The sequence below is a fragment of the Balaenoptera acutorostrata genome, chromosome 10, assembly GCF_949987535.1.
Source record: "Balaenoptera acutorostrata chromosome 10, mBalAcu1.1, whole genome shotgun sequence".
In the NCBI taxonomy this organism is placed as follows: domain Eukaryota; kingdom Metazoa; phylum Chordata; class Mammalia; order Artiodactyla; family Balaenopteridae; genus Balaenoptera; species Balaenoptera acutorostrata.
In genome coordinates this window covers 32,651,052-32,677,291 of record NC_080073.1, presented here as the reverse complement: position 1 = coordinate 32,677,291, position 26,240 = coordinate 32,651,052, and the positions used below count along the sequence as shown (strand labels likewise).

General features: G+C 45.0%; 1 protein-coding gene across 2 annotated transcripts in view; it reads right to left on the bottom strand.

Moving 5' to 3' along the window:
- ARHGEF3 (Rho guanine nucleotide exchange factor 3) overlaps positions 1-26,240 on the bottom strand; it is a 309,968-nt gene that overhangs the window by 257,191 nt on the left and 26,537 nt on the right. For both annotated transcript variants that reach the window (XM_057555566.1, XM_057555565.1), the window contains exon 2: positions 12,340-12,432. Coding sequence is in view for 1 of the 2 variants with exons in the window: in XM_057555565.1 (XP_057411548.1) it covers positions 12,340-12,383 (44 nt within the window). In the remaining variant the exon portion in view is untranslated. The remainder of the gene's footprint in view (positions 1-12,339; positions 12,433-26,240) is intronic.

Sequence of the window (26,240 nt, the reverse complement as noted above, 5' to 3'; positions counted from 1 at the left end):
ACACTTTCACTGCTGAGGGCCTGGGGTTTGATGCCTGGTCAGGGAACTAAGATCCCACAAGCCACGTGGCGTGGCCAAGAAAAAAAAAATAATAATAAAATAAAATAATAAATGATAAATAATACAAATGAATCTATATACAAAACAGAAACAGACTCACAGACCTACAAAACAAACTTATGGTTAACAAAAGGGAAAGGGAGGGGGTGAGGCGGGACAAATTAGAGGTATGGGATTAACAGATACAAACAACTATGCATTAAATACATACGCAACAAGGATTTACCATATAACACAGGGAACTATATTCAATATCTTGTAAAAACCTATAATGGAAAATAACCTGAAAACTATATATATATCTGAATTATTTTGCTGTACACCTGAAACTAACCCAATATTGTAAATCAACAATACTTCAAATAAAATAAAAAAAAAGAGGGAGAGATATTTTTTAAAAAGTGCAGAGCCTTTCTCTGAAATGTCTCCCTTAGTTACCATAACTGTAAGGTCCATATCAAGCAGATTCAATCTTATTTGAAAGTTTTAAACAAATAAACAAAAGGAGTTGTACTTATATATGACTGTTTTTTTTAATTAAAAAACAAAAAACCTGTCCTGTGTTTATGTATTTTTTAATGTGCAAATTAGTTTATGTGACAATATTTGTCAGTGTTGTTTATAATATAAAAATATAAGCAATTAAACACTAACAATAGGAGATTTTTTAAGTAAAATAAGTTATAAAATAGTATAGTGGAATAATCTGCAACTGCTTTTATTATTTTACTTTTATTGGAGTATAGTTGATTTACAATGTTGTGTTAGTTTCAGGTATACAGCAAAGTGATTCAGTCATACATATATTCATTAATTTTTAGATTCTTGTCCTATGTCTAGAGTGAGAGAGTTTTTTTTTTAGAAAGGTAATTGTTAGAATTATGGTCAATATAATTACAATTATCTCTATCAGATCTAAACCAAAACACAATGCAACCTGTGGTCTTAACCAAGTGTCAACTCAGCACCACCAGCCATGGGTCATCCTGACCCTGGGGAGTAACAATGTCACCAATGGGACCCTGTCACTGCACATGTTGTTCCTGGACCTACTCCAGCCACTGTGCTTCACTTGTCATTCATGGAAGGGAAGGGATGGAGGAACACAGTAGACGGCACCACAAGGAGACACTCAGACAAATCCAGAACATGGATCTGACTCTTAAAAGTGCCAATGTCATGGAGGATAAATACAAGAGCAGGCTCTGTTTTGGATCGAAGGGGACTAAAGGGACATACGAACCAAATGCAATGCTTCAGCCAGGAACGCTCCCTGGATGTGGGGCAGGAAGGAGGGAGAAATGGAACGAGCGGTAAAAGGTGTTTTGGAGGACTTCCCTGGTGGTACAGTGGTTAAGAATCCACCTGCCAATGCAGGAGACACAGGTTCGATCCCTGGTCCGGGAAGATTCCACATGCCGCGGAGCAACTAAGCCCGTGCGCCACAACTACTGAGCCTGCACTCTAGGGCCCGCCTGTCGCAACTACTGAGCCCGTGTGCCGCAACTACTGAAGCCCACGTGCCTAGAGCCTGTGCTCCACAACAAGAGAAGCCACCACAATGAGAAGCCAGCGCACCGCAATGAAGAGTAGCCCCCGGGGCTTCCCTGGTGGCGCAGTGGTTGACAGTCTGCCTGTCAGTGCAGGGGACATGGGTTCGAGCCCTGGTGTGGGAGGATCCCACATGCCGCGGAGCAACTGGGCCCGTGAGCCACAATTACTGAGCCTGTGCGTCTGGAACCTGTGCTCCGCAACAAGAGAGGCCGCGATAGTGAGAGGCCCGCGCACCGCGATGAAGAGTGGCCCCGCTTGCCGCAACTAGAGAAAGCCCTCGCGCAGAAACGAAGACCCAACACAGCCATAAAATTAAAAGAAAAAAAAAAAGAGTAGCCCCCGCTCGCTTCAATTAGAGAAAGCCTGCACACAGCAACAAAGACCCAACACAGCCAAAAAAAAAAAAAGTGTTTTGGAACAACTAAGGAAATTTGAATACTGGATATTAAAAGATATTATAGGCCTATACTAAATAAATGGGGACTAGAGGAATTAAGGAAGTAAAATTAATACTGAACACAGATAAAGGAAAAAAGAGATGCCTTGGAAGGACAAGAGAATGATAATACTGATATCTGACTTGTGTTCCCTAAATCTTCTCCCACCTCTTCCCTCAATCCTAAAGTGGTTCTGTGTACAAGGCTTCTGAATACGAACCTCCTTGAAGAAAGTATACCAAGTTAAAAAAATTTCTCAAGTCTAGCTGCTAAGAGCCAATGTCTCGTTAAGACATGGTGCCAAGGGAGGGCCAAGGTGTTCAGGCTCGCCTGGAGGTGAAAGGTTGCCTAGGTAGGGTTATTTGTACCTCGTGATGGACAGCACTACCCTTTCCACTGAAAGGACAAGGACATCCTATACTCGCATTTGCATATAGGACAAAAACCACATGAACAAAAGATGGGAAACAGGTAATCTGTCTTGAGTTTCTGCTCACTTCATTAGATGCATTTGTGAAGTATTTTCGGCCTTTGGATCTGTTGCCATTTGTAAACACCCATGAATAAATTTCACTTACTGGAATTTATATGCTTCCTTAGTTTTCAAGTTAGTATTTCAAACAGGATTTATTTTCTTGTTTGCAATGTTAATGTAACCTCATGATAGAATTTTTAAAGTTATTGTGTGACTTGCCCCCTCACCCCTGGGAAAATTTTCACTTGCTTATTTTAGAATCATGTACTAAGCCCTACAACTGGAATGAACTTACATATATGTGTAAAATGTGTAATAAAGAGAATAAATAATTGACACTACTAAAAAAAGACATTACAAAATTATTGTTAATTTGCAGAGGTGGGTAACGGTAGGTGAATATGAGGGAGACTGTACCTATTTTTAGGAGTTACAGGTCAAGGTATTTCGAGGTAAAGTGTCAGGATGTCTGCAATGGGTTTCCGAATGGTTCAGGAAAAAAAAGTATATATATGTACACATACATACACACACACACACATACACAGAGACACACACAGAGCAGTGAGGCAAAGTGTTCAAATAAAATCTAGGTGAAGGAAAAAAAAATCTGTTAACTCTTCTGTAGAGCTACAAATTTTCCAAATATACATTTGGGTAGAAAAATATTAATACAAGGTAGGGGAATTCCCTGGCTGCCCAGTGGTTAGGACTCCGCGCTTCCAGCGCAGGGGGAACAAGTTCGATCCCTGGTTGGGGAACTAAGATCCCACATGCCATGCCTCGTGGCCAAAAAAAAGAAAAGAAAAGAAAGAAATGCTGAAAATGGTAAACATGTCAGTAAATATAAAATATTTTTTTAAAAAAGAAAAATACAAGGTAAAACTTAGTTCCTTTGATAACATTATAATAATAAGATAAAGAACACAAAGAAAGGAGTTATTAGGTCTTTAACAAGTGATTTGAACTTTGATTGTTTCAGAACCTAAAATATGCCTACTATCCATAAGCACAATATCCTTTTTGCATGACCAGTAGTTTTATAATACTTTTTTTTTTTCACTTTCCACAACAGGAAAAGTGTGCCCTCTGCCTGGAATGCTCATCCCTCCCCCAGGGAAGTGTTCCCAGATGTCACTGGAGAGGTGAAATTCCCCTTTATTTGCTTTGGGAAGTGGAGAACAGGTTATTAAAACTTACCACAACTCCATCACTGTAACATAATGGACCAGTCTGTCCAAGTGATTGTGAGGTTAACGGCTGATTTTCCTACTAATTAGAAACTCCAGGCAAACAGGGGCCGCGTCAAGTTCCTGCCCATTCATTTGTAGTACACGGCCAGGCACACAGCCGCCACTCAATAAATATTTGTTAAATAAATGAGATATTATACAGCCCTTTAAAAAGAATGCATATGAAGACCACGTAACGAAAAAATGACTGACACAACAAGTGTGAAGAACTATCATAAAGCTACTACGATTACAACAATATGGAAAACTAAAACTTGGCAAAACCCCACAAACCACCAAAACTAAAACAGTAGCAAAATGGGGTCGGGGGAAGGTGAGAAAATGAGTTGCCTTGGAAAAATCTTAAGAGTATGGTAGGTGCCAAAGGAATGAGGAAGGACTACAGTGACCTGGGGATAAGGGGACAGTAAGTAAAGCAAGGAGGGAAATCAGGGAAATAGTGAAAACTTTTCTCACTTGTTCAAATTTACAGATGAAAAAAAAATCCTCAGTTCTAACCATGAGGACAACCTGCCAAAAGATACCTGGGTGTTGACCCTGCTCAATTAATTGCCATCATTCACAGCTACAGGACATCCAGGTTCTAATTCCACCTCTGCTACTAACTCACTGTGTAAACTCCAGGTACATCACCTCCCTGGGCAGTTTCTTTACTACCAGTCACAGATCTCACCCTGAGTCCAGTACAGTGCCTGGTATACAGCAGGCCCTCAATCAACCCCCATCCTTAAAGAAGATGGTGGTTCCTGCTTGGGCCGCACACAGCACACACAACACTGGACAGGGGTGGGACAAAAGCCACATGCAGCCCAAGTCCAAGCAATGATCACAGGGAAAGCCTTAACCTAAGTTCCCATGCTCTTCTCCCACCTAAAGAGCAAAGTCTCAAGACTCTCTCCACCCACACCCTAGCAGAACACCCACACAAAACCAGCGCTCCATAAATGCATCTTGATAATTCTTTACCTCTGTGGCCCCGGTGAGCGCTTCAACCATCGTGGGTTCGCATGCCCGCACCCCCAGCCTCATGCAGCTCTCCAGGCCTGATTCTAGGCCCTCAGAGTTGAAAAGGTAGAGTTTCCTCCAGGGAATGTGCCACACTCTTGCCTGGCAGGAATCTTCTATCAGATTCCCAGGAGGGAGATTGACGCACATGGTCTCCACCCAGCAAGGGCTCAGCATCAAGATGGGTGCCGCCTTTCACATGCCACCATCCCTCCGCAGGGCGGGGGCTGGGTGAGCTTCCCCTGTCAGACGCATGCACTGTGTTTCCTGGTACCACCTCAAGTACAGTGCTCATCTGAATCTCCTCCAGTTTGAGTGGGGGTTTTTTTGGGATTTTTTTTTTTTTGGCCGCGCCATGCAGCATGCGGGATCTTAGTTCCCCGACCAGGGATTGAACCTGTGCCCCCTGCATTGGGAGTGCATTAACCACTGGACCACCAGGGAAGTCTCTTGAGTGTTTTTAAACATTTCCCAGGTGCACACTGTGTGCCAGACCCTGCAAGGCCCTTCCTTAACACGTCTTGTCTCCTATTACATACATTCATCTCCCCTTCTAGATTGGAAGAAAGGTCCAGGTCTGACTGCATCCCCCAGCATACCTGACAGAGTGCTGAGCACACGATACGTACTCAAAGAACTGCAGAACGAATTTTCCAAAGTGATCACCATAAGGATTGTCATAGAAAAGTAAAGGGCATGTGTTCTGACGGCTCCTACTTGGTTCTGTGGTTGGTGGGAGAACGATTTACAGGCTGATAACAGACTAAGGCCACGCGCTGGGTGTTAGCCGGGTGCCCGGTGACCACAAGCGAGGGACTTCGTAGCACACTGAACCTTCGCATCAACTTTATGACCTAAGTACCACTGTTATGCACCTTCACAGATGGCAAACTGAGACTAGGAAAACTTCAACAACTGGGCCAGGATCTTCACCACTTCCCCTAACACCCTCCTGGCAGTTCCTACTGTCACTAGGGCCCCCCTGTGAGGAGACTGTCTGGAATTAGGAACACACTGATGGGCTCCCAATGAGACTAGAACGTCCACCCTCTGCACCTCAACGGCTTCCCTTGGCTGAGGCCCCATCCCACCCCTGGGGCAGCCTTAGCAGCTCCTCCCCATCTTGCAGAGGGGCTTGGAGCGCCCACCTGCAGGGACAAGGTAAGATGAGGGTCCCAAGGAGATGAGAAGTAGGGGAGATGGCTAGAAGGCCAGGGGCCTTCTCCCTTAAGAGCATCAAAGACACAGATGCCCCAACAATTACCTGTGACACTGGGGCAGGTCCTTAAAACTGCTTCTTCATCTGCAGAATGGAGGCAAACAATGTGTATTCTGCTCAGTTGCTGTGATATTTGGAGCCAACGTACATAAAAAGCCCCTTAGGAGGTGCCCAGAATTGGCAGATATTATTATAATTTGACGTGTAGAGGATTAGCCAGGCTCCCTGGAGAACTGAAGAGCTTTTTCAGTGGCTTCACAGCAGATCTTCCAGGACGCTGTCCTAATTCATGCCTCTGACCAGTCCAAGGACAGATAAAGACTTGGTTTAGTGGGGGAAAAAACCCACAACAAAGCAGAAATTGAGGCTCAGGAGGCTGGGTCTGGGTCTTGGCTCTTCCATTCCTGCTACAGGACCACAGCCCAGCCCTTTGCCTCCCCAAATGTCAGTTCCTCATCTGTAAAATAACATCACCTCCCTCATTGGGTCTTCGTGTGTCTCAAAGAAGATCATGTGCACTCACTCAATTACCTTAACAATTATTTAATAATAAGCTGTCTCTGGGGTTACGCCAATGAATGTAATACGGAGTCTATTTCGTTTTCATATTTATGCAACAAATGTTTAGTGAGTGACGCCTGTATCCCAGGCACCGCCCTGAGGAGTCAATGAGGAGACACAGACCACATCTGCCCTCCGGGGGCTTACAGTTGTTTTAAACAATATACCTAAAATTCTAGGATTAAAAGGAAAGTCATCAATCAACCAACCATTCTTTTTAGCCAATGACAGATATGAGAGAAAAGAAAAGAGACACACCAAGGGTCACACAGCCAGGAAGAGGCGAGAGCAGAATCTGCACAGCCGTTTTTCAGTTTGCAGCCCAGTGTTCTTTGCACGAGAGAGTTTCTGCCTGAATAAAAACCTTTATGAAGATACCTGACCCTCCCACTTGTTCTCAACTCACTCACCGGCAGGCTTGTGACAGGGATTGGAAGACCTCTCCCATCTTTTGCTTACAATAGTATCTTAAAGTTCCTATCAAAAAACCCTAAACCATTTAAAACCCCAACACCTGTGTGTTTGGTTACTACGCCTCTCTATCCCAGGCACATCACTGCAGCATTGGGAGGAAGCTTCAAGATCTCCCAGTTCGGCATGTCCCCAGTGTGATCTCTGCAGCAGCAGATGTGAGGATCGGGGGGCTGCACACTCTTCCCTCTCTTGAGAGACCCCTCCATGCACACTGACCTTTTACAGGCTCTGCTGGGTCCTGTGACAAAGGCTACATTTGACTGAGCTTAAGCCAGTAGTGCCTAAACAAGTTTGGCAACAGGCCCCATTTTTTCCCCTGCAGTGCCTATTAATGTTTGGAGGAAACCATGTTCTGAGGAGCAGACTGGGGGAAATGCTGATGGAATCTCCAAGAAGACACCTTGGAAAGGTGAAGTGCCTTGCTCAAGGTCACAGGGCTGGTGAGTCTGAGAGTGAAGGCTAGAGCCTCAGGTCAGGAGAGGCTACTCTCCCTTTTGTTGGGTTTCCAGCTTCTCAAGGTCAGCGGCTGAACTTCTGGAGGTGGAGGAAGCAGAGCAGGCCCCACACAGCCCTTGGGGCAGTGAACAAAGAGCTCATAAAAAATCAGTGACCGAAACAGCTCCCGCCTGAAGGACAAGATGGAAGCTGATAAGTGGATCAAGAAGAGAGCAACTAACAACAAGCAGTGAAACTAACCAGCCTAAGGTGAGGGCTCTCCAGGCAGTCTATCCCTGGAGCATGAAAACAGAACACAGCGCAGGGCAAATCTCAATTTTGGATACAGCCCTTCATGCTGCCATCTAAATATCACTCTGTTTTCTAGTCAGTTCAGGCCACTAAAGCTGCTCGTGGGTTGAGAGCCTACTGTGTGCAGGGCCCTGGGCCGGACATGGGGTGTCGCTGCACCAGACAAGGCCCTGCCTTCCAAGTCAGTAAAGTCTAGTGGAGCCAGCACAAAGGAGGTTCTCAAAACACCCTGGAATAAATGAGCTAGCCAGAGAAGATCTTTATTTTCATAAAAGAGACACTCATTTGTACAATCTGAGAGTAAAAGGCCCTGCAAGGAAAGAGTAACCCCTTATTTGAACAGGATAGGATGTTCACTAACTGACTGACCCGCAGATGAATGAATGAATGAATCAAACAATCGATCAATTTCTCCAGCATGGGCTGAGTCCTAACCATCTACCATTTCAAGGAACTATCACAAGTCCATTTATAGGAAGGATTTACAAGAAGGGCAAGAGCTTCTCCACTCAAAATTCTCCTCTTTAAACATCAGAAATTCCACTTGCCTAACACCATTGCTGCACAGCTGAGGAAACTGAGGAGTGATATTATCCGCCCAACATCACAAATGCCAGCAGAAAACTGCACTCCCCAGGGGCTTACTCTTCTAAAAATCCTGTATTCTTGTGAGTTAGCACCCAGAAGTACAAGTGGCAAGTAAAGGTTGCTCAGTTAATGAGTGCTGTGGGACTAGGTCTTCCCACAACAAAGTCACTTGGTTAAAAGACAAAGTGTCCATAACGCTCAGGAGCAAAACTGAGTTCCCGCAGAAGGGAGTGAGGTCTGTGGGCAGGGGCCCCAGGGAGCCCCTCTCCTCGGGAACCCGGGGTTGGCTCCAGGCGAGCTTAGGTCCTTCTCACTGGCAGGCTTTGTCACAGTACCTCACTTCAAGGATCCAGGGTCCACCCTTTATCGCTACTTGAACACTACACTCATCAGTCCAGAAATATTAGTGAGCACCTACTGTGTGCCAGGCACTGGGTAAACAACAGTGAGCAAAACAGGCAAGACCTGGCCCCACAGAGTTCACAGTCCAGTAAGTAAGGTAGACACTAAAAAGATAATTACATATAGGATAAGAAATCATGTCGATGGATTATCATTTCTCTTTTTTTTTTGGCCATGTGGCATGTGGGATCTCAGTTCCCCAAGCAGGGATCGAACCCGCGCCACCTACACTGGAAGCATGGATTCTTAACCACTGGACCACCACGGAAGTCCCAGATTATCATTTCTAAAACACAAGTCTGGCCCTATCAATCTTCTGATAGAGAAATCTTCCTAGGTTCCTCACTCTATGTGTGGGATTAAAAATAAACAAACAAAAATGAAAACAGCTGCCTTAATTGGGTGCTTACTCAATGCCAGGTGCTTTACTATGATTAACTCAGGACATGCTCCAACAACCCACTGCAGGAGGTACTATTATTACCCCCATCGACCAACGAAGAATTAAAGTTTTCTACTTAACCATTGCTTACTGCGTGTGCAAAAGCCCATCCACCCCCCAACCAAGACCCTGAATTCCCTGAGAATTCTTATCTTACTCAACTTACTGTCTCTTGTGCACACAGTAGTATTTCATAAACTCCCAATGAATGAATAATCAACTGATTGATCAATGGGCTGGTTTCCTTCAAGGCATTATCTGCGTAATAAGCTCAATTTTTGGAACAAGTACCGGTCAGTGTCCTAATAATCATGTGAGAAGTAGCTGTGATGTTGTGAAAAGAGCCAGAGCCAACCCCCAGAGGCCTGAGACCGCAGCTTGGCTCTGAGTGAACCCGGACAATCATTTCCTCCCTCTAGGCCTGACTGCTTCCCACCGTCCTGATGGAAAAGCAAGAAATCAGACAGTGAGCCTAGGACCTCTGCTGGCTCTACACGTTTACGTCTCTGAAACATAATGGGGGGCAGGCCTGGGGCTCAGGAAGACCTCTGAAACTGCACTCTGCCTGCTTTTAGAACGGGGTCTAAAATTAAACGTTTTAGGGAGGGTGACTGATCAGGTCTATGGGGGTGAGTGAAGAACTTCCTCTTCGGCCATAGCTCAGTGGGCATATTTATCCTAATAAAGTAGATTTACTCCCTATGACAAAAACCCCTTTCCAGAGAAGTATTTTGGACAAATACAGGTGAGATCACCACCCCCAACTGTACACCAGAATAGAAGGGCTGGTGAAATGAAAGAGCCTGTGTGCATATGCCGGGAGCAAACAAAACCCAAACCACACTCTCCACTCCTACACTCTCCTCTGGGAAGGCCACGTGAGTGTGGTCAAGGCCACCGCGAACATGGGCCTAATGGTTCCATGTGGTCCATAAGCTATGACCACAGGAGAAATTGCCACTCGGCAAGCATGGGTCTGTCTGTCACTCAAAGTGAGAGCAATGGGTAGGAGCTGGGGCTCCACGGCAAGACAGAGTATTTGTTGGTTTTCTTTTGTTGCTTGGGTTGGTTTTGAGTGAATTTCTGTCCTCACGTCACCTAATGGACATAATGGGGGTAACAACACATCTCCCTACCTTACCATGGTGAGAATTAAATGAGATGAGTAAGCCAAGTGATCCACACAGAGCCTGACACATAGTACATACTCAGATTGTTGCCGAGGATGGTGGTGGTGGTGGATGAAATCATCTGAGTCAGGAAATCCAACCCAAGGCTCTCCCAACCCACTCCAGGATCCAGAGAGAAGCAGGTGATCCTGGATGAACGCTACTGGAAGAGCAGACTTGGATACTTTTCAGAAGAGAAACAAAGAGGTGCTCACTCTTGGGAAGGACCCAGGCTGCCCAGGTGCCCTGGGCCTCAGGATAATCACTGGGTCCCTGAAAGGACAGAGGCTCGCCAGGGCCACTGGGAAACAGAGAGACCTGAGAAGACGAACTTCCTCAGAGTAAAGAGAAGGGGGAGGAAATTACAACCATGGAGAGATACTGCTGTTAACCCAACAGACTGGCAAAAATTAAAAAGCATGAAGAGCTGAGGTGTGGCAGGAGGCGGGCAAACAGGAAATCTGGTATCCTGCCGATAAGTGGTGCTCTTTAGAGAATGATTTGGCAGTATTTATTAAGATCTTAAACGCATGCAAAGGATGGCCCAACAACCTCACTCCTCGATAACCATCTACCTAAGAGAACTATCTGCTCATGTGCTTGGAGGCGTAAACCAGAAAGTGCATCAAAGCACTGCTGTAAGGGCGAAAAACAGAACCCACCCACCCACCACCAACAGGAAAACAGCTCGATAAACAGTGAGATTCTCATGCCATGGATACAATACTCACTTTGCAACAAAACAAGCTAGATTCACATGTACTGTCTTGAAAACATTTAAAGACATATTATTGAATGTTTTAAAAAGGTTACAGGGGTTTCCCTGGTGCCGCAGTGGTTGGGAGTCCGCCTGCAAATGCAGGGACACGGGTTAGCGCCCTGGTCCAGGAAGATCCCACATGCTGCAGAGCAAATGGGCCCGTGCGCCACAGCTGCTGAGCCTATGCTCTGGAATCCGTGAGCTGTAGCTGCTGAGCCCACGAGCCACAACTGCTGAAGCCCACGTGCCTAGAACCCGTGCTCCACAACAAGAGAAGTCTCTCACTGCAATGAGAAGCCTGCGCACCGCAGCAAAGAGTGGCCCCTGCTCGCCGCAACTAGAGAGGGCCCGCGCACAGCAACAAAGACCCAACACAGCCAAAAATAAATAAATAAAATACATGAATTAAAAATAAAAGAATGTTTTAAAAAATTATTAAAATAAATAAATAAATAAATAAAATAAAAAGGTTACAGAATAGACCAGCAAGCATAGTGTGACAGGCTGTATTTAAAGAACAGAAAAAAAGAAAAAGGAAAGGAAGGAAAAAATAACTTTTTTTTTTCTATGTATATAGACTCCTAGTAAAAGCTCTGGAAGGAAATTCACAAAGTAGGTCACAGTGGTTACTTCTGGGAAAGGTAGGAGTGGGGTGGGTGCTGGGAATGAAACTTGGGGATCAATGGGGATTTCACTCTTATTTTTAACTAGGAAAACGTATCCACACATTTCTTGGGTATTTAAATTAAATTAATACATTTATTTTTAAGGAACAAAAAAGAGGAGGTGGAAGGAAGAGGAAGAGATGATGACTTCAAGAGAAGATGTAGCTGCCAAGAGCTAAGGGTCTGCCTTCACCTCCTCTTGGGGGACTGGCCACCCACATGTGTAGACACAACACATCTGGGCATGAGCCCATAGTTTCTTGGAATGATAGAATCAGATATTTAATGCTATACCACATCAGTTCTATATACCAGCTCTTCCTTCTAAATCTTAGAAAAATTCCCTCATACTTGACAAAGGTATCCTTCCTCTGGTGTCAGAAGCTCAAGGTATGAAAACGGGACACATGAAATTTTTCTATCTCCAAATTCTTGTTGGCCTCCACTGACTTACACGAAGTCCTGCATTGCATTTAATTGTTGCATGTAAGAATTTTTTTTAATTTAAATTTTTAAAGATACTTTTACCTTTCCTTGTTTTCTTCCATTTCTCTGAAGACACACTGATTCATTACTCTGGAACTGTCCACAGACACTGTGTGGCAGATCCAGGTCTTCTTTCTGAAAAAGCAAAATAACCAACATTTATAACCTGGATACATTTATGTTAACACAAAGAGATGCATTAAATACATACAAAAGGAATATGTCAAAGGCTGCCCAGTGTCCATCAAAATCCATTCTCCCCTTTGTCCATAGGTTATTTGAGTTTCATCAGGGACTACATTTCCCAGGCATCCTTGCAGCTAGGTGCAGCCAGGTATCTGAGTTCCCAAAGGAATGTGAAAGGATGTGTTATGTTCCACTGCTCCACCTAGGTCTCAAGACATGGGCATGCCTTGTCCATCCTTCCCCCTGGTTCCCACTGGCTGGAACTCAGCTCTGACCATGCAGATGATGACAATGCACTTGGAAATAACAAAGGAACAAGATAGAAGGCACTTGGGCCTGTGACTAACTTCATGGAGCACAGGTGGCCTCTTTCCTTGGAACTACTACCTCAGAGAGAAATGTCTTTCTTCTTTAAGTCACTTTAAGTTTAATAAAACTTTAAGTTTTATTGGGTCTTGTTTTTATGGCTGGTTAAGTCTCACTGAGTTGGCACAATGGTTAAATATTATCACTGGGGCCCTTCTGAGGGTGGGTTTGGTTATTTGGAGCTTGGGACAGTCTGTGTCTGTGGAGACAGGTGAGTCCAAATTATTTTGGGTCACAATTTAGGTAAAACCACACGCAATTTCAAGTAGGTACTCAATCAGTGTCTGATGGATGAAGAGGTGTTAATGAGCATGTAACCTCTTCCTGTGTGAAGCGTCTCGAAAGCAGAGCACCTGGTATGGAATTAGGAACACTGGGACCCACAAGTAGGAGTTGTGAGCTTCACTTCACGAAACGACTACTCGGGATGGTAAATGCCACCTGAATGTACATGGTACCCACATTCAAGGATTTTAGTCTCTGCTTAGGAGCGACAGAGACTAGGAAACACAGGGACAGAGACAGAGCGACAGAGAGGGAGAACATTCCGATGGTGGAGGATTCCGCCCACTATTCCACTCCCTGCACGTCTGCCCCAGGATGAGTCTGAGCTACAACTCGGAGGTTCCCTCTCCAGCCTCAGGAACTGCATTCCTCACCACTCAGGGTGTGGCTTTAGCATTAAAAGATAGATTCTCTTTCTGCACCATGGCCAGAACACGAACCAGCTACTTCATTTGTAACCAAAGAAACAGCTGTCATTTTCAATGCAGGAAGAACTGGCTGTGCAGACCATACTGAGGGATGGTGTGTTGGCCTCCAGCCTAGAGCCTCCTAGGCAAAAGGGGGTCCAGGATAGTTCTGACACCCATGACCTTCATGCTGGTGCTGTCATTATGGCCCAGCTCCACTGCATCAGCTGTTTTGACAGTTGAGCATCACAGGCTGCTTGGCCAAATCTCCCCCGCAATCCTCTATCTGCTCCACTGTGGGTCTGGCTTTCTCCCAGATCAAAGCACCATGTGGACAAACTTTCAGATCCAGGTGAGCAGGACCAGATACCTGGGACCCCTGCTCCATGATGTGCTGGACAGAGTCAGTGTTGGGGAGAATCCCCAGCCACAGCCTCCAACACTGCTCTTTAACTTGCAAAGAGCACACTAGGAGATATTTTTAGCATCTGGATCCCTGTCTGAGGCCACTGCTCTGGCTTCCATCAGAGCTTAACTTCTTCAGCTGTGGCATGTGCATTATGGAGGGACCCAGAACAAGGCAAGAGGGAAGATGTGGATCCTGGAAGGAGGGATGTGGATGTGGATGTGGAAGGGTAATGGGACTTGAACTCAGAGTCCCAGAGGTGCTACTGCATTCCTGCCACGAAGGGAGAGGGGAGAAAGCAGTAGCTCACACCAGGGTCACTTCTGCGGCTGTGAACACCTTGGCCCACCTCACCTTGGCCTGGAAGCCAAGTTTGCTCAGTGTAGCAAGCTCTTACACAGCACAGTAACTGCTGCAAGAGGATTTGACACCTATATCCCAAATGATGCCAACAGCAAACTCTCCTCTAAGTCACATTTCCCCTGCAGCAACGAGGTCAGAGCCTGCCTTCCACAGGCCCGCTGGCTAATTCTGGGTCAGGGTTTCAAGTTTTCCCTCCTGGTGTTGGAGAAGGTTTTCTGTAGACAGCCATCAAGAAACCATTGTCCCTCAGTCTGTGGCTAGGAGCCGGCACTGGGGACACCCATCTCTGTATTCCAGCACTGAGGGATGCCCAAGGTGCAGACACTGACATGGATTATCTCATTGAATTCTCACATCAGCCCTAGGAGGCAGGCACTGCCTCATTCTATGAATTGGAAAACTGGGTTAAGATTTGTCCAAGGCCATACAGACACCAAACGGCAAAGCCAAGACTTGAACCAGGGGGTTCAAGTCTGTGTTCCTAACCACTGTATTTTTTTTTAACATCTTTATTTAAGTATAATTGCTTTACAGTGTTGTGTTAGTTGCTGCTGTACAACAAAATGAATCAGCTATATGTATACATATATCCCCATATCCCCTCCCTCTTAAGCCTCCCTCCCACCCTCCCTATCCCACCCCTCTAGGTGGTCACAAAGCACTGAGCTGATCTCCCTGTGCTATGCAGCTGCTTCCCACTACCTATCTATTTTACATTTGGTAGTGTATATATGTCCATGCTACTCTCTCACTTCGTCCCAGCTTCCCCTGCCCCCTCTCTGTGTCCTCAAGTCCATCCTCTACATCTGCATCTTTATTCCTGTCCTGCCCCTAGGTTCTTCAGAACCATTTTTTTTTTTTTTTTTTTAGATTCCATATATATGTGTTAGCATACGGTATTTGTTTTTCTCTTTCTGACTTGCTTCACTCTGTATGACAGACTCTAGGTCCATCCACCTCACTACAAATAACTCAATTTGCTTCTTTTTACGGCTGAGTAATATTCCATTGTATATATGTACCACATCTTCTCTATCCATTCATCTGTTGATAGACACTTAACTTAGGTTGCTTCCATGTCCTGGCTATTGTAAATAGTGCTGCAATGAACATTGGGTTACATGTCTCTTTTTGAATTATGGTTTTTTCACAGTATATGCCCAGTAGTGGGATTGCTGGGTCATATGGTAATTCTATTTTTAGTTTTTTAAGGAACCTCCATACTGTTCTCCATAGTGGCTTTATCAATTTACATTCCCACCAACAGTGCAGGAGGGTACCCTTTTCTCCACACCCTCTCCAGCATTTATTGCTTGTAGATTTTTTTTTTAATGGAAATGCTTATTTCACCTTGAGGATTATGTGTGGATTTTTTTTTAAGTATTTGTTTTTATTTATTTATTTATGGCTGTGTTGGGTCTTCGTTTCTGCGTGAAGGCCCTCTCCAGTTGCGGCAAGCGGGGGCCACTCCTCATCGTGGTGCGCGGGCCTCTCACTATCGCGGCCTCTCTTGTTGCAGAGCACAGGCTCCAGACGCGCAGGCTCAGTAGTTGTGGCTCACGGGCCCAGCCACTCCGTGGCACATGGGCTCCTCCCAGACCAGGGCCCAAACCCGCATCCCCTGCTTTGGCAGGCAGATTCTCAACCACTGCGCCACCAGGGAAGCCCTGTTTGTAGATTTTTTGATGATGGCCATTCTGACTGGTGTGAAGTGATACCTCACTGTGATTTTGATTTGCATTTCTCTAATGATTAGTGATGTTCAGCATCCTTTCATGTGTTTGTTGGCAATCTGTATATCTTCTTTGGAGAAATGTCTATTTAGGTCTTCCACGCATTTTTGGATTGGGCTGTTTGTTTTTTTGATATTGAGCTGCAAGAGCTGCTTGTAAATTTTGGAGATTAATCCTTTGTCAGTTGCTTTGTTCACAAATATTTTCTCCCACTCTGAGGGTTGTCTTTTCATCTTGTTTATGGTTTCCTTTGCTGTGCAAAAGCTTTTAAGTTTCATTAGGTCCCATTTGTTTATTTTTGTTTTTATTTCCACTTCTCTAGGAGGTGGGTCAAAAAGGATCTTGCTGTGATTTATGTCATAGACTGTTCTGCCTATGTTTTCCTCTAAGAGTTTTTTAGTGTCTAGCCTTACATTTAGGTCTTTAATCCATTTTGAGTTTATTTTTGTGTATGGTGTTAGGAAGTGTTCTAATTTCATTATTTTACATGTAGCTGTCCAGTTTTCCCAGCACCACTTATTGAAGCAGCTCCATTGTATATTCTTGGCTCCTTTATCAAAGATAAGGTGACCATATATGCGTGGGTTTATCTCTGGGCTTTCTATGTTGTTCCATTGATCTGTATTTCTGTTTTTGTGCCAGTACCATACTGTCTTGATTACTGTAGCTTTGTAGTATAGTCTGAAGTCAGGGAGCCTGATTCCTCCAGCTCCGTTTTTCTTTCTCAAGATTGCTTTGACAATTCGGGGTCTTTTGTGTTTCCATACAAATTGTGAAATTTTTTGTTCTAGTTCTGTGAAAAATGCCATTGGTAGTTTGATAGGGATTGCATTGAATCTGTAGATTGCTTTGGGTAGTATACTCATTTTCACAATGTTGATTCTTCCAATCCAAGAACATGGTATATCTCGCCATCTGTTTGCATCGTCTTTAATTTCTTTCATCAGTGTCTTATAGTTTTCTGCATACAGGTCTTTTGTCTCCTTAGGTAGGTTTATTCCTAGGTATTTTTTTCTTTTTGCTGCAATGGTAAATGGGAGTGTTTCCTTAATTTCTCTTTCAGATTTTTCATCATTAGTGTATAGGAATGCAAGAGACTTCTGTGCATTAATTTTGTGTCCTGCTACTTTACCAAATTCATTGATTAGCTCTAGTAGTTTTCTGGTAGCATTGTTAGAATCCTCTATGTATAGTATCATGTCATCTGCAAACAATGACAGTTTTACTTCTTTTACTTCTGGATTCCTTTTATTTCTTTTTCTTCTCTGATTGCTGTGGCTAAAACTTCCAAAACTATGTTGAAGAACAGTGGTGAGAGTGGACAACCTTGTCTTGTTCCTGATCTTAGAGGAAATGGTTTCAGTTTTTCACCATTGAGAACGATGTTGGCTGTGGGTTTGTCATATATGGCCTTTATTATGTTGAGGTAGGTTCCCTCTATGCCCACTTTCTGGAGAGTTTTTATCATAAATGGGTGTTGAATTTTGTCAAAAGCCTTTTCTGCATCTACTGAGATGATCATATAGTTTTTATTCTTCAATTTGTTAATATGGTATATCACATTGATTTGCATATATTGAAGAATCCTTGCATTCCTGGGATAAACCCCACTTGATCATGGTGTATGATCCTTTTAATGTGCTGTTGGATTCTGTTTGCAAGTATTTTGTTGAGGACTTTTGCATCTATGTTCATCAGTGATATTGGCCTATAGTTTTCTTTTTTGGTGACATCTTTGTCTGATTTTGGTATCAAGGTGATGGTGGTCTCGTAGAAAGAGTTTGGGAGTGTTCCTCCCTCTGCTATATTTTGGAAGAGTTTGAGAGGGATAGGTGTTAGCTCTTCTCTAAATGTTTGATAGAATTCGCCTGTGAAGCCATCTGGTCCTGGGCTTTTATTTGTTAAAAGATTTTTAATCACAGTTTCAATTTAAGTGGTTGTGATTGATCTGTTCATATTTTCTATTTTTTCCTGGTTCAGTCTTGGAAGGTTGTACTTTTCTAGGAATTTGTCCCTTTCTTCCAGGTTGTCCATTTTATTGGCATATAGTTGCTTGTAGCAGTCTCTCATGATCCTTTGTATTTCTGCAGTGTCAGTTGTTACATCTCCTTTTTCGTTTCTAATTCTGTTGACTTGGGTCTTCTCCCTTTTTTTCTTGATGAGTCTGGCTAATGGTTTATCAATTTTTTTTTTTTAAATATCTTGTTTTATTTTTTTTATTTTTATTTTTTTAAATTTTATTTATTTATTTATTTATGGCTGTGTTGGGTCTTCGTTTCTGTGTGAGGGCTTTCTCTAGTTCCGGCAAGTGGGGGCCACTCTTCATCGCGGTGCGCAGGCCTCTCACTATCGTGGCCTCTCCCGTTGCGGAGCACAGGCTCCAGACGCGCAGGCTCAGCAATTGTGGCGCACGGGCTTAGTCGCTCCGCGGCATGTGGGATCTCCCCAGACCAGGGCTCGAACCCGTGTCCCCTGCATTGGCAGGCAGACTCTCAACCACTGCGCCACCAGGGAAGCCCTGGTTTATCAATTTTGCTTATCTTCTCAAGAACCAGTGTTTAGTTTTATTGATCTTTGCTACTGTTTCCTTCATTTCTTTTTCATTTATTTCATTTATTTCTTATCTGATCTTTATGATTTCTTTCCTTCTGCTAACTTTAACAATTGTAAATATTTACACACCCAACATAGGAGCACCTCAATACATAAGGCAAATGCTAACAGCCATAAAAGGGGAAATTGACAGTAACACAATCATAGTAGGGGACTTTAACACCCTGCTTTCACCAATGGACAGATCATCCAAAATGAAAATAAATAAGGAAACACAAGCTTTAAATGACACATTAGAGCAGATGGACTTAATTGATATTTATAGATCATTCCATCCCAAAACAACAGAATACACTTTCTTCTCAAGTGCTCATGGATCATTGTCCAGAATAGATCATATCTTGGATCACAAATCAAGCCTCGCTAAATTTATGAAAATTGAAATCATATCAAGTATCTTTTCCAACCACAACACTATGAGACTAGATATCAATTACAGGAAAAAAACTGTAAAAAATACAAACACATGGAGGTGAAACAATACACTAACCAAGAGATCACTGAAGAAATCAAAGAGGATATCAAACAATACCTAGAAACACATGACAATGAAAACAAGACGACCCAAAACCTATGGGATGCAGCAAAAGCAGTTCTAAGAGGAAAGTTTACAATACAATTCTACCTCAAGAAACAAGAAAAATCTCAAATAAACAACCTAAACTTACACCTAAAGCAATTAGAGAAAGAAGAACTAACCACTGTATTATAATGTTCAAGGTAAAGCTCAGTACTGGTTGAATGTATGAATGAATGAATGAACAAATAGTTTCAAAAGTAGTTTCAGGGCTGTGGGGAGACAGTGTCTCTCTAAAGCCCTAGAGGGATTGACCTCACCCACCCTGGATGCCCTGGTGATATTCTCAGACCCCTCCAAGGGCAGCCACTCAGCCCCTGAACACTCATTCTGAACCCAGAATTGCCAACTTCAGTAGGCATTTATGTGCTCATTACTGCTGTCGGTAATGACCAGAGCTACCACTGACTCAGAGCCTCCTATTTGCGGGCAGTAAACTCATGGCTCTCACACAGAGGCTCCTCTCATCCACCCACAGCCGCCCAGGGAAGGCAGAATCACACCCACCTTAGGGACGGCACAACCGGAGCTCACAGAGGTTGTGATTAGCTTGTGATTAAGGTCACAGCACTTATGAGAGGGCAATTTTCAAAGTCTGAGGAGCTGGCTGAGCAGCACAGACCTCTCCTCCACCTCACAAGACCCATCACTCACCTTGGGTAATCAGCAAGTCACGAAGATGAGTGCTGTTCTAACTCTTCAGCTGGCGAGCTCTGTATTAATCTAAAGCTAATCAGTATTTCCTATGCCAGTCACTTCCTCTTCCATGGAAGAAGAATCCTAATTCTCCCCACCACTGCCCCCTTCCTCTCCTCAGCTGGCTGCATCAGTGGTGACCAGCATCTGCTCAGCATCAACTTCCTATCAGGTGTCCACTGGACACCAAATCTTGCTAATTCTTCCTTGAAAAATATCTCTTCTCAGGAAGACCAAGTGTTGGTGAGGATGTGAAGCAACCAGAACTCTCATACCCTGCTGCTGGTGGGAGCATAAATTGGTCCAGTCACCCTGGAAGACGGTGGCAATACCTATTCAACCTGCATTTGCTCCTAGGTACATACATGCACCATTCTGGTACATATTTTCCAGAATGTTCTCAGTACTGCTATGCATAACAGTCCTGCATTAGTTTCCTACTACTATTATAACAAATAACCACAAACTTAGTGACCTAAAACAACACAAATTTGTCATCTTATAGTTCTGGAGGTCAGAAATGGGTCAGCAGGACTGCATTTCTTCTGGAGGCTCTAGGGGAGAATCCGTTCCCTTGCCTTCTCCAGCTCCTAGAGGTCACCTGCATTCCTCGGCTCATGGCCCCTTTCTCCTTTTCAGAGCCAGCAATGTAGCACCTTCAAATCTCCCTCTTCTCTCACCTCTGTTTCCATCGTCATATCTCATCCTCTGACCAGACCCTCCTGTATCCCTCTTACAAGGATCCTTGTAACTACACTGGGCCCACCCAGAGAATTCAAGATCATCTCCCCATGTGAAGACCCTTAACTTAATCACATCTACGAAGTCCCTTTGCCACATAAAGTGACAAAGTCACAAGTGTTACCAGTGAATGGTACCTGTGACCAGGGATGAGGTCATGAATATCTTTCGAGGGGCCATTATTTGGCTTACCACCAGCTCCAAACCAGAAGTGACCCAAATGCTCATCAACAGTAGAATGAATGAAATAAAAGGTGGTAATTCACAGCGTATGAGAACATATGATCTACAGCGCTACATGCAACAAGGATGACTCTCACAAGACAACAGTGAACCAACGACATCAAACACAAGAGCGCTTGCTGTATGAGTTTGTCTGTAGGAAAGGCAGAACCAGGTAAAGTTTGTCTATTCAACAGTTTCCCCCAAGTCTACCAGAGTTTCCATAATCCTCTCAAAAAGAAGGTTGCTGCTTGTTTGTTTTCTATAAATCAATATAGACATGCTACATTTCCCAACTTTGTATCACACAATTGGAGGTCAACAGTTATGAAAATTCAATAAATGCGTTTATAACTAAAGAAGGAGGGAGGGAGGAAAAGAAGGAGGGGGAGAAGAAGAAGGAGAAAAAGAAGCAGCAACAGTGTCTCTGCCTCTCTCATGCATTTCCACTCCACAGGCATGTGTCATTTCACCTCTGGATGAAGCAGATCCCAGGTGACTTCCTCACCACCCCCCATCCTGCCAAGAGCTGTTCACCAGACAGACCTGGAATGTTCCCCTGACCCCCGCTGCATGGTCCTTCCTCTGTCTCTCCTTCACTCCTTTCACCCACCTGACACACCCATGGACATGCCCACCTGGCACACCACCATTGCCCCCCAGGAATCCCCCCCAAACTCCTGTAGGACTTGCAATACAAGCCACACCATTTGCTCTTAATTGCTACTGTCACATATTAATTGCTAATAGTAACAAGTGCCTTAATCTAGTCTCCCCAAACAGACTGCAAACTCTCAAGAACAGAAATCAGGTTTTGCCCATTCAATTTTCCGCCTCCTAGTTCTGACTGCATGTGAACGTCTAATGCTAATTCATAATAACTACTAATGATATAACTGCCTTTGCTGAACACCTAACATGCATCAGGTTCAGTAGTTCTCAAGCATTACCTCATTTCCTCTTCTCCTACTCAATGAAGTGGATGCTATCATGATCTCCCTTTTGAATAGGAGGAAATTGAGGCACAGATGGCTAATTAACTTGCCCAAGGTCCCAAAAGTCATCACTAGAGGATGAGATTTGAACCCATGCAATCTAATTCCAGAGCCCACTCTGCTTCCATAATGCCCCACCTGAGTTGGGTTAGGCATATAGTTGGTGCTTAATAAATACTTGACAAAAAAAAAAAGATATACTAAGGAAAAAAAGAAAAACCTTCACAGCATGCAAATAACAAATTAAGACTCTTCACCAAATAATCTTTTCAGCCTCAGATCTCAGAAGGGAACACACCCCCTGGAGAGATTTGTAGAAGCCTGCCTGTTCCTGGCTCTGCATCATGCTTGGCTCTTGGGGGCTTTATAAACATTTATCAGTAAACAACGGCCAGGGTTTGTCCTCCAGGCTTTTATCAAAACAGGGAAAGAGCTGGATACATTTTTTCTTTTTTTGTCCGCCAAAGTCAGAGTTGAAGGCCGACTGGACAAGTAGGGCTGTGACCACAACGCCCCAAGCCACCCGCCCCAGATGACCTCACCTCTATAGTGGCCAAAAAATGTGACCCAGAGGCCTTGACTAAAAACAAGGCCACTGCCCCTGAGGGCTGCTGTGGCCAGAGATAAACTGAACCGGAGACAATGACACAGGCAGCCCTGCCGACGCGGGGACATCACGCCGTGGCCCACAGTGCTCGAGCCCGTGCAGTCCCTTCCCTTGAGGCCGGGCCCTTGGTCAGATACCAAACGGTGCTCTGGCCGGCAGCGTGGACACAGCGGCGCACCCTCATCCTCCCACAGACTGGCTCGCAGCGTCTGCGTGGATACGGATGAGAGTACCTGTGCCTGGGGCAGACTACTCAGGAGACAGTGTTCTTAAACAGCTGCCTCTAAGGAGGGACGTGGGACTGGCCGGAGGTTAGGGAGGGCTTCAGTTACAGCGGTACCACTAGCAGTTTTACAAGAAAAAAAAAGGGTTGACATATTTGGGGGTTACTAAAATTATCTCAAAGTTTAAAAAGAACACTGATCATTACAGCACAGTGTGGTGAAGCAGTAATGGAGAGACGTACAGTTACAAGGGGAGCAGCACCTGCGGCGGCCGGAGAGGACCGGGGACGGGATCTGGTGCGCTCTGTGCAAAATAAGACAATCTACAATGAGTGCTTAGCCAAGAAGATGTACTCAGTTAGTGGCCGTTGTTATCTATTTTTATTTGTATTTTTACTCCATCTTTCCTGGAAGCCAGATATTGTGAGGTCTGGGCATGGCACTGCAGTTGGAGGCAAGAATTTAGAAATGAGGTCTCCACAACTACCCTCAGAGAGACACTTTATAAACTCAACCACTCTCATCCCTACAGGCTTTCCCAGGCCCCCCAGTGACTCCCTGGCGCTCCTGCCATGCTCCCCCCTCACCCAAATCCCACCAATATGTGCTTGTGTCTCCCCGACTACACCGGGTACAGTGGCACCCCACTGACAGGTACTATGCTTGCAGACCGAAAGAAAACATTCAGTCAACTGCACTTGTCCACTCTCATGAAAGATGACACAAACCTACTGCAGAATCAGGGCACCTCGGAGGCCATCGCCATGCAGCTGAAGAAATAAAGTGGCCCTCACGGGAGTTGGCCACCCCAGGATCACAGAAAAACGAGGCTTCAAGCGGCAAAATCCCCCAGTACCCACCTGAGCCCTTAAGTCACTCTCTTAAAGGAAGATGTATGCTGGGGACCCAAAGACTCGAGTGTTACATTTCTAGACACAATGTCAAGATGCCCCAATGATGAAATGGATGCAACAGGCTAATGCCATTATCACAAGCACTCCAACAAGGATTCTGGACTCCCCTCTTGCCAGGCAGCCTCCAGCTTCAGCGGTTGGCTCTCCACATGGCTCAATTGCAGGGAGAGGCCAAGCTGAGTATGCCCCAGTAGCGGGAACAGCTCCAGCTCTCACTGAATATGTAAAGGCTGCATGGCTTCCATCACATGCTCCTTTGGGGAGATGGGGCCAGGAGGTTAGGTCAGTCCTCAGGTCCCCGTTGCAAGTCTCAGTCTTCCCAGTGGAAGATCAGATCCCAGATCCCAGAATGAGGGTTTGGTGGGGGATACCACCAATGGTCAAGTCCTGCCCAGCTCCTAGCCCCTGTCCTTAGGCCAAAGCGTGTTCCGGTTTCAACCAGGGCATCTCCTATCCTATATGATTCATATACCAGGGTTCTTGGGTAAGTTCTCATCCTATAAAATAGTTCCAATGCAACAAAAAAGTTTGAAAAACCTTGCTTTTTTACAAAACCACTTCCTCCTACCTGCCTCTCTCTAAGTCTCTGCGATGATGTATCTGGTGGACACTTTGTTTTTCTTGATGGGCAGAGAGCATGTTCATCCATTCACAGAGGATCCAAAGGTAGGAGGAGGTGAGACACAGTGGTCAGAGCAGCCTGGGGTCTATTGTCTGTGCTGCCCACTATAAGACGGACACTGCCCAAGCACAGTCCCTCCAAGTGAGGGCACGCAGGCTACCCAGGGACCATGTCATCACTGCCCTCCTCCTCCTCACCACAGGCGATGGTGACAGCAGCCTTCCTATGTGCCAGGCACCCTGCAGAGGGCTTCCACTGTTTGATCCCATTTGACACTCTCAGCAATGCTGTAAGGTAGGGACTCTTACCTTCTTCTCGAAGGCCACAGAGCTAGTGAGTGGAAGAATCAGGGCATAAGCATAATAAACACAGGTATGCCTGTCTCCACCCCACCCCCTCAACAGAAGTACAAAAGGGAGATGACAGTCATGTAAAATGGCCCTAGAAAAGGCCCGGTGCCAATGTTGTCAGCTGGGAATAAAACTGGATCCCTTGGGCAGGGAAAGATTTTCTGACCTGATCCTTCACCAACCAGGACATTTATTAAAGTGAACTTTGTACAACTGACATACATCACACTCACAAACTCAGCTCAAGGACAGCAGTCTGGTTTGCCTCACCATCATTCATTACTTGCAAAGACAAATGCTTACATACAGCATGCTTCATGCCCAAAGAGTGCTTCAAAAAAGCCCACCTATAAATAATGTTTCATGAAACTGTATGTAGCTAGCCAATTGAAGACAATATAAAATTCACTGGAATCAAGACATATCAAGGACCTACTCTATACCTGCATCAAGTCACACAAGAACCCCATGAGATGCACATTGTTATCCACATTTTACATAGAAGGAAACAAAACTCCAGCTTAAGCAGCTTGGCAAAGCTCCAGCAGCTGCAAGTGGACTACGGGGACTGAACAGTGGGATCCGTCTTACTCCTAGATCCAGGTCTCCAAACTTCCCATATCTCGTATACTCTGGCACCTGAGTAAATATGCAGCCCGATTCCCCTAGAAAACTCTCTGGCTAAATCTTAGCTCCATCTCTTTGCTCTGAACCCAAGTATCAGTGGAGAAAGGCCCTACCAAGGGGAGGACCAATCACGGCCCCTGACATTGGAGGGCAAATTCTAAAGTTAGCGGGAAAATCCTGCAGAGCTCAGAATTCCCCTGGAAGCCCCTTAGGAAGGTGTGTCCTAGAGAGGGGCGACCCCTCCCTTGAGAAGCCCAGCTCTGAGTAGGTGTCTGTGTGTTTAGCCACACTCCAGGTAAAGTCAGTGGTCGGGACAGAGGGAACACACACACCTGTAACCCTCAGACTCACACACAGGGCTCCTACAGTAACTGGGGCATGCAGGATGTGTGGCCAGCTCTCACCACCCCCAATCTCCCCCGACCCCTACAGAATACACACTCACTTAAGTGGAAGAGCGGGATTCAACGGTTTTTTCTGTCTTCTAAGAGCTTCTAGTTCAGTTAACATAAGTCAAAATTAAGAAAGATGTGATTCCATGATACCATAATTCCCCAATAGCATGATGTACCATAAGCTACTAACAGATCTATACTGTAAATGATGAAAACATTCAGATAACTGGTTGAGGCCTTGGGTTCTGAAGTTAAGACTATGGGGACTCTAATTTGACCTCTGCCACTTGGCAGCTACAAGAGCTCGGAAAGGGCTGCTCTGTGCCTCCGTTTCCCCAACTATAAAACAGGGTGGCAATGGTGTCAGCTCCATGGGTCTTTTGTGGGGATTTGATGAAACAGTGCCAGTGAAGAGCCCGGCACAGGGCTCCACGGAGGTTGATGTCCTCTCCCCTTTACAAGAAACAGAAAGACAAAAAAGCAGAGGGCCTCGGGGAGAGGTTAACAACTTGTTGGAGGTCCCACAGTGAATGAGTCCAGAGTCCACGCTGCAGTCAGCACTGTGGGTCTCGAGGGGCAAGGTGTGAGAGAGGGGGTCTCTGCCGGAATGGAGC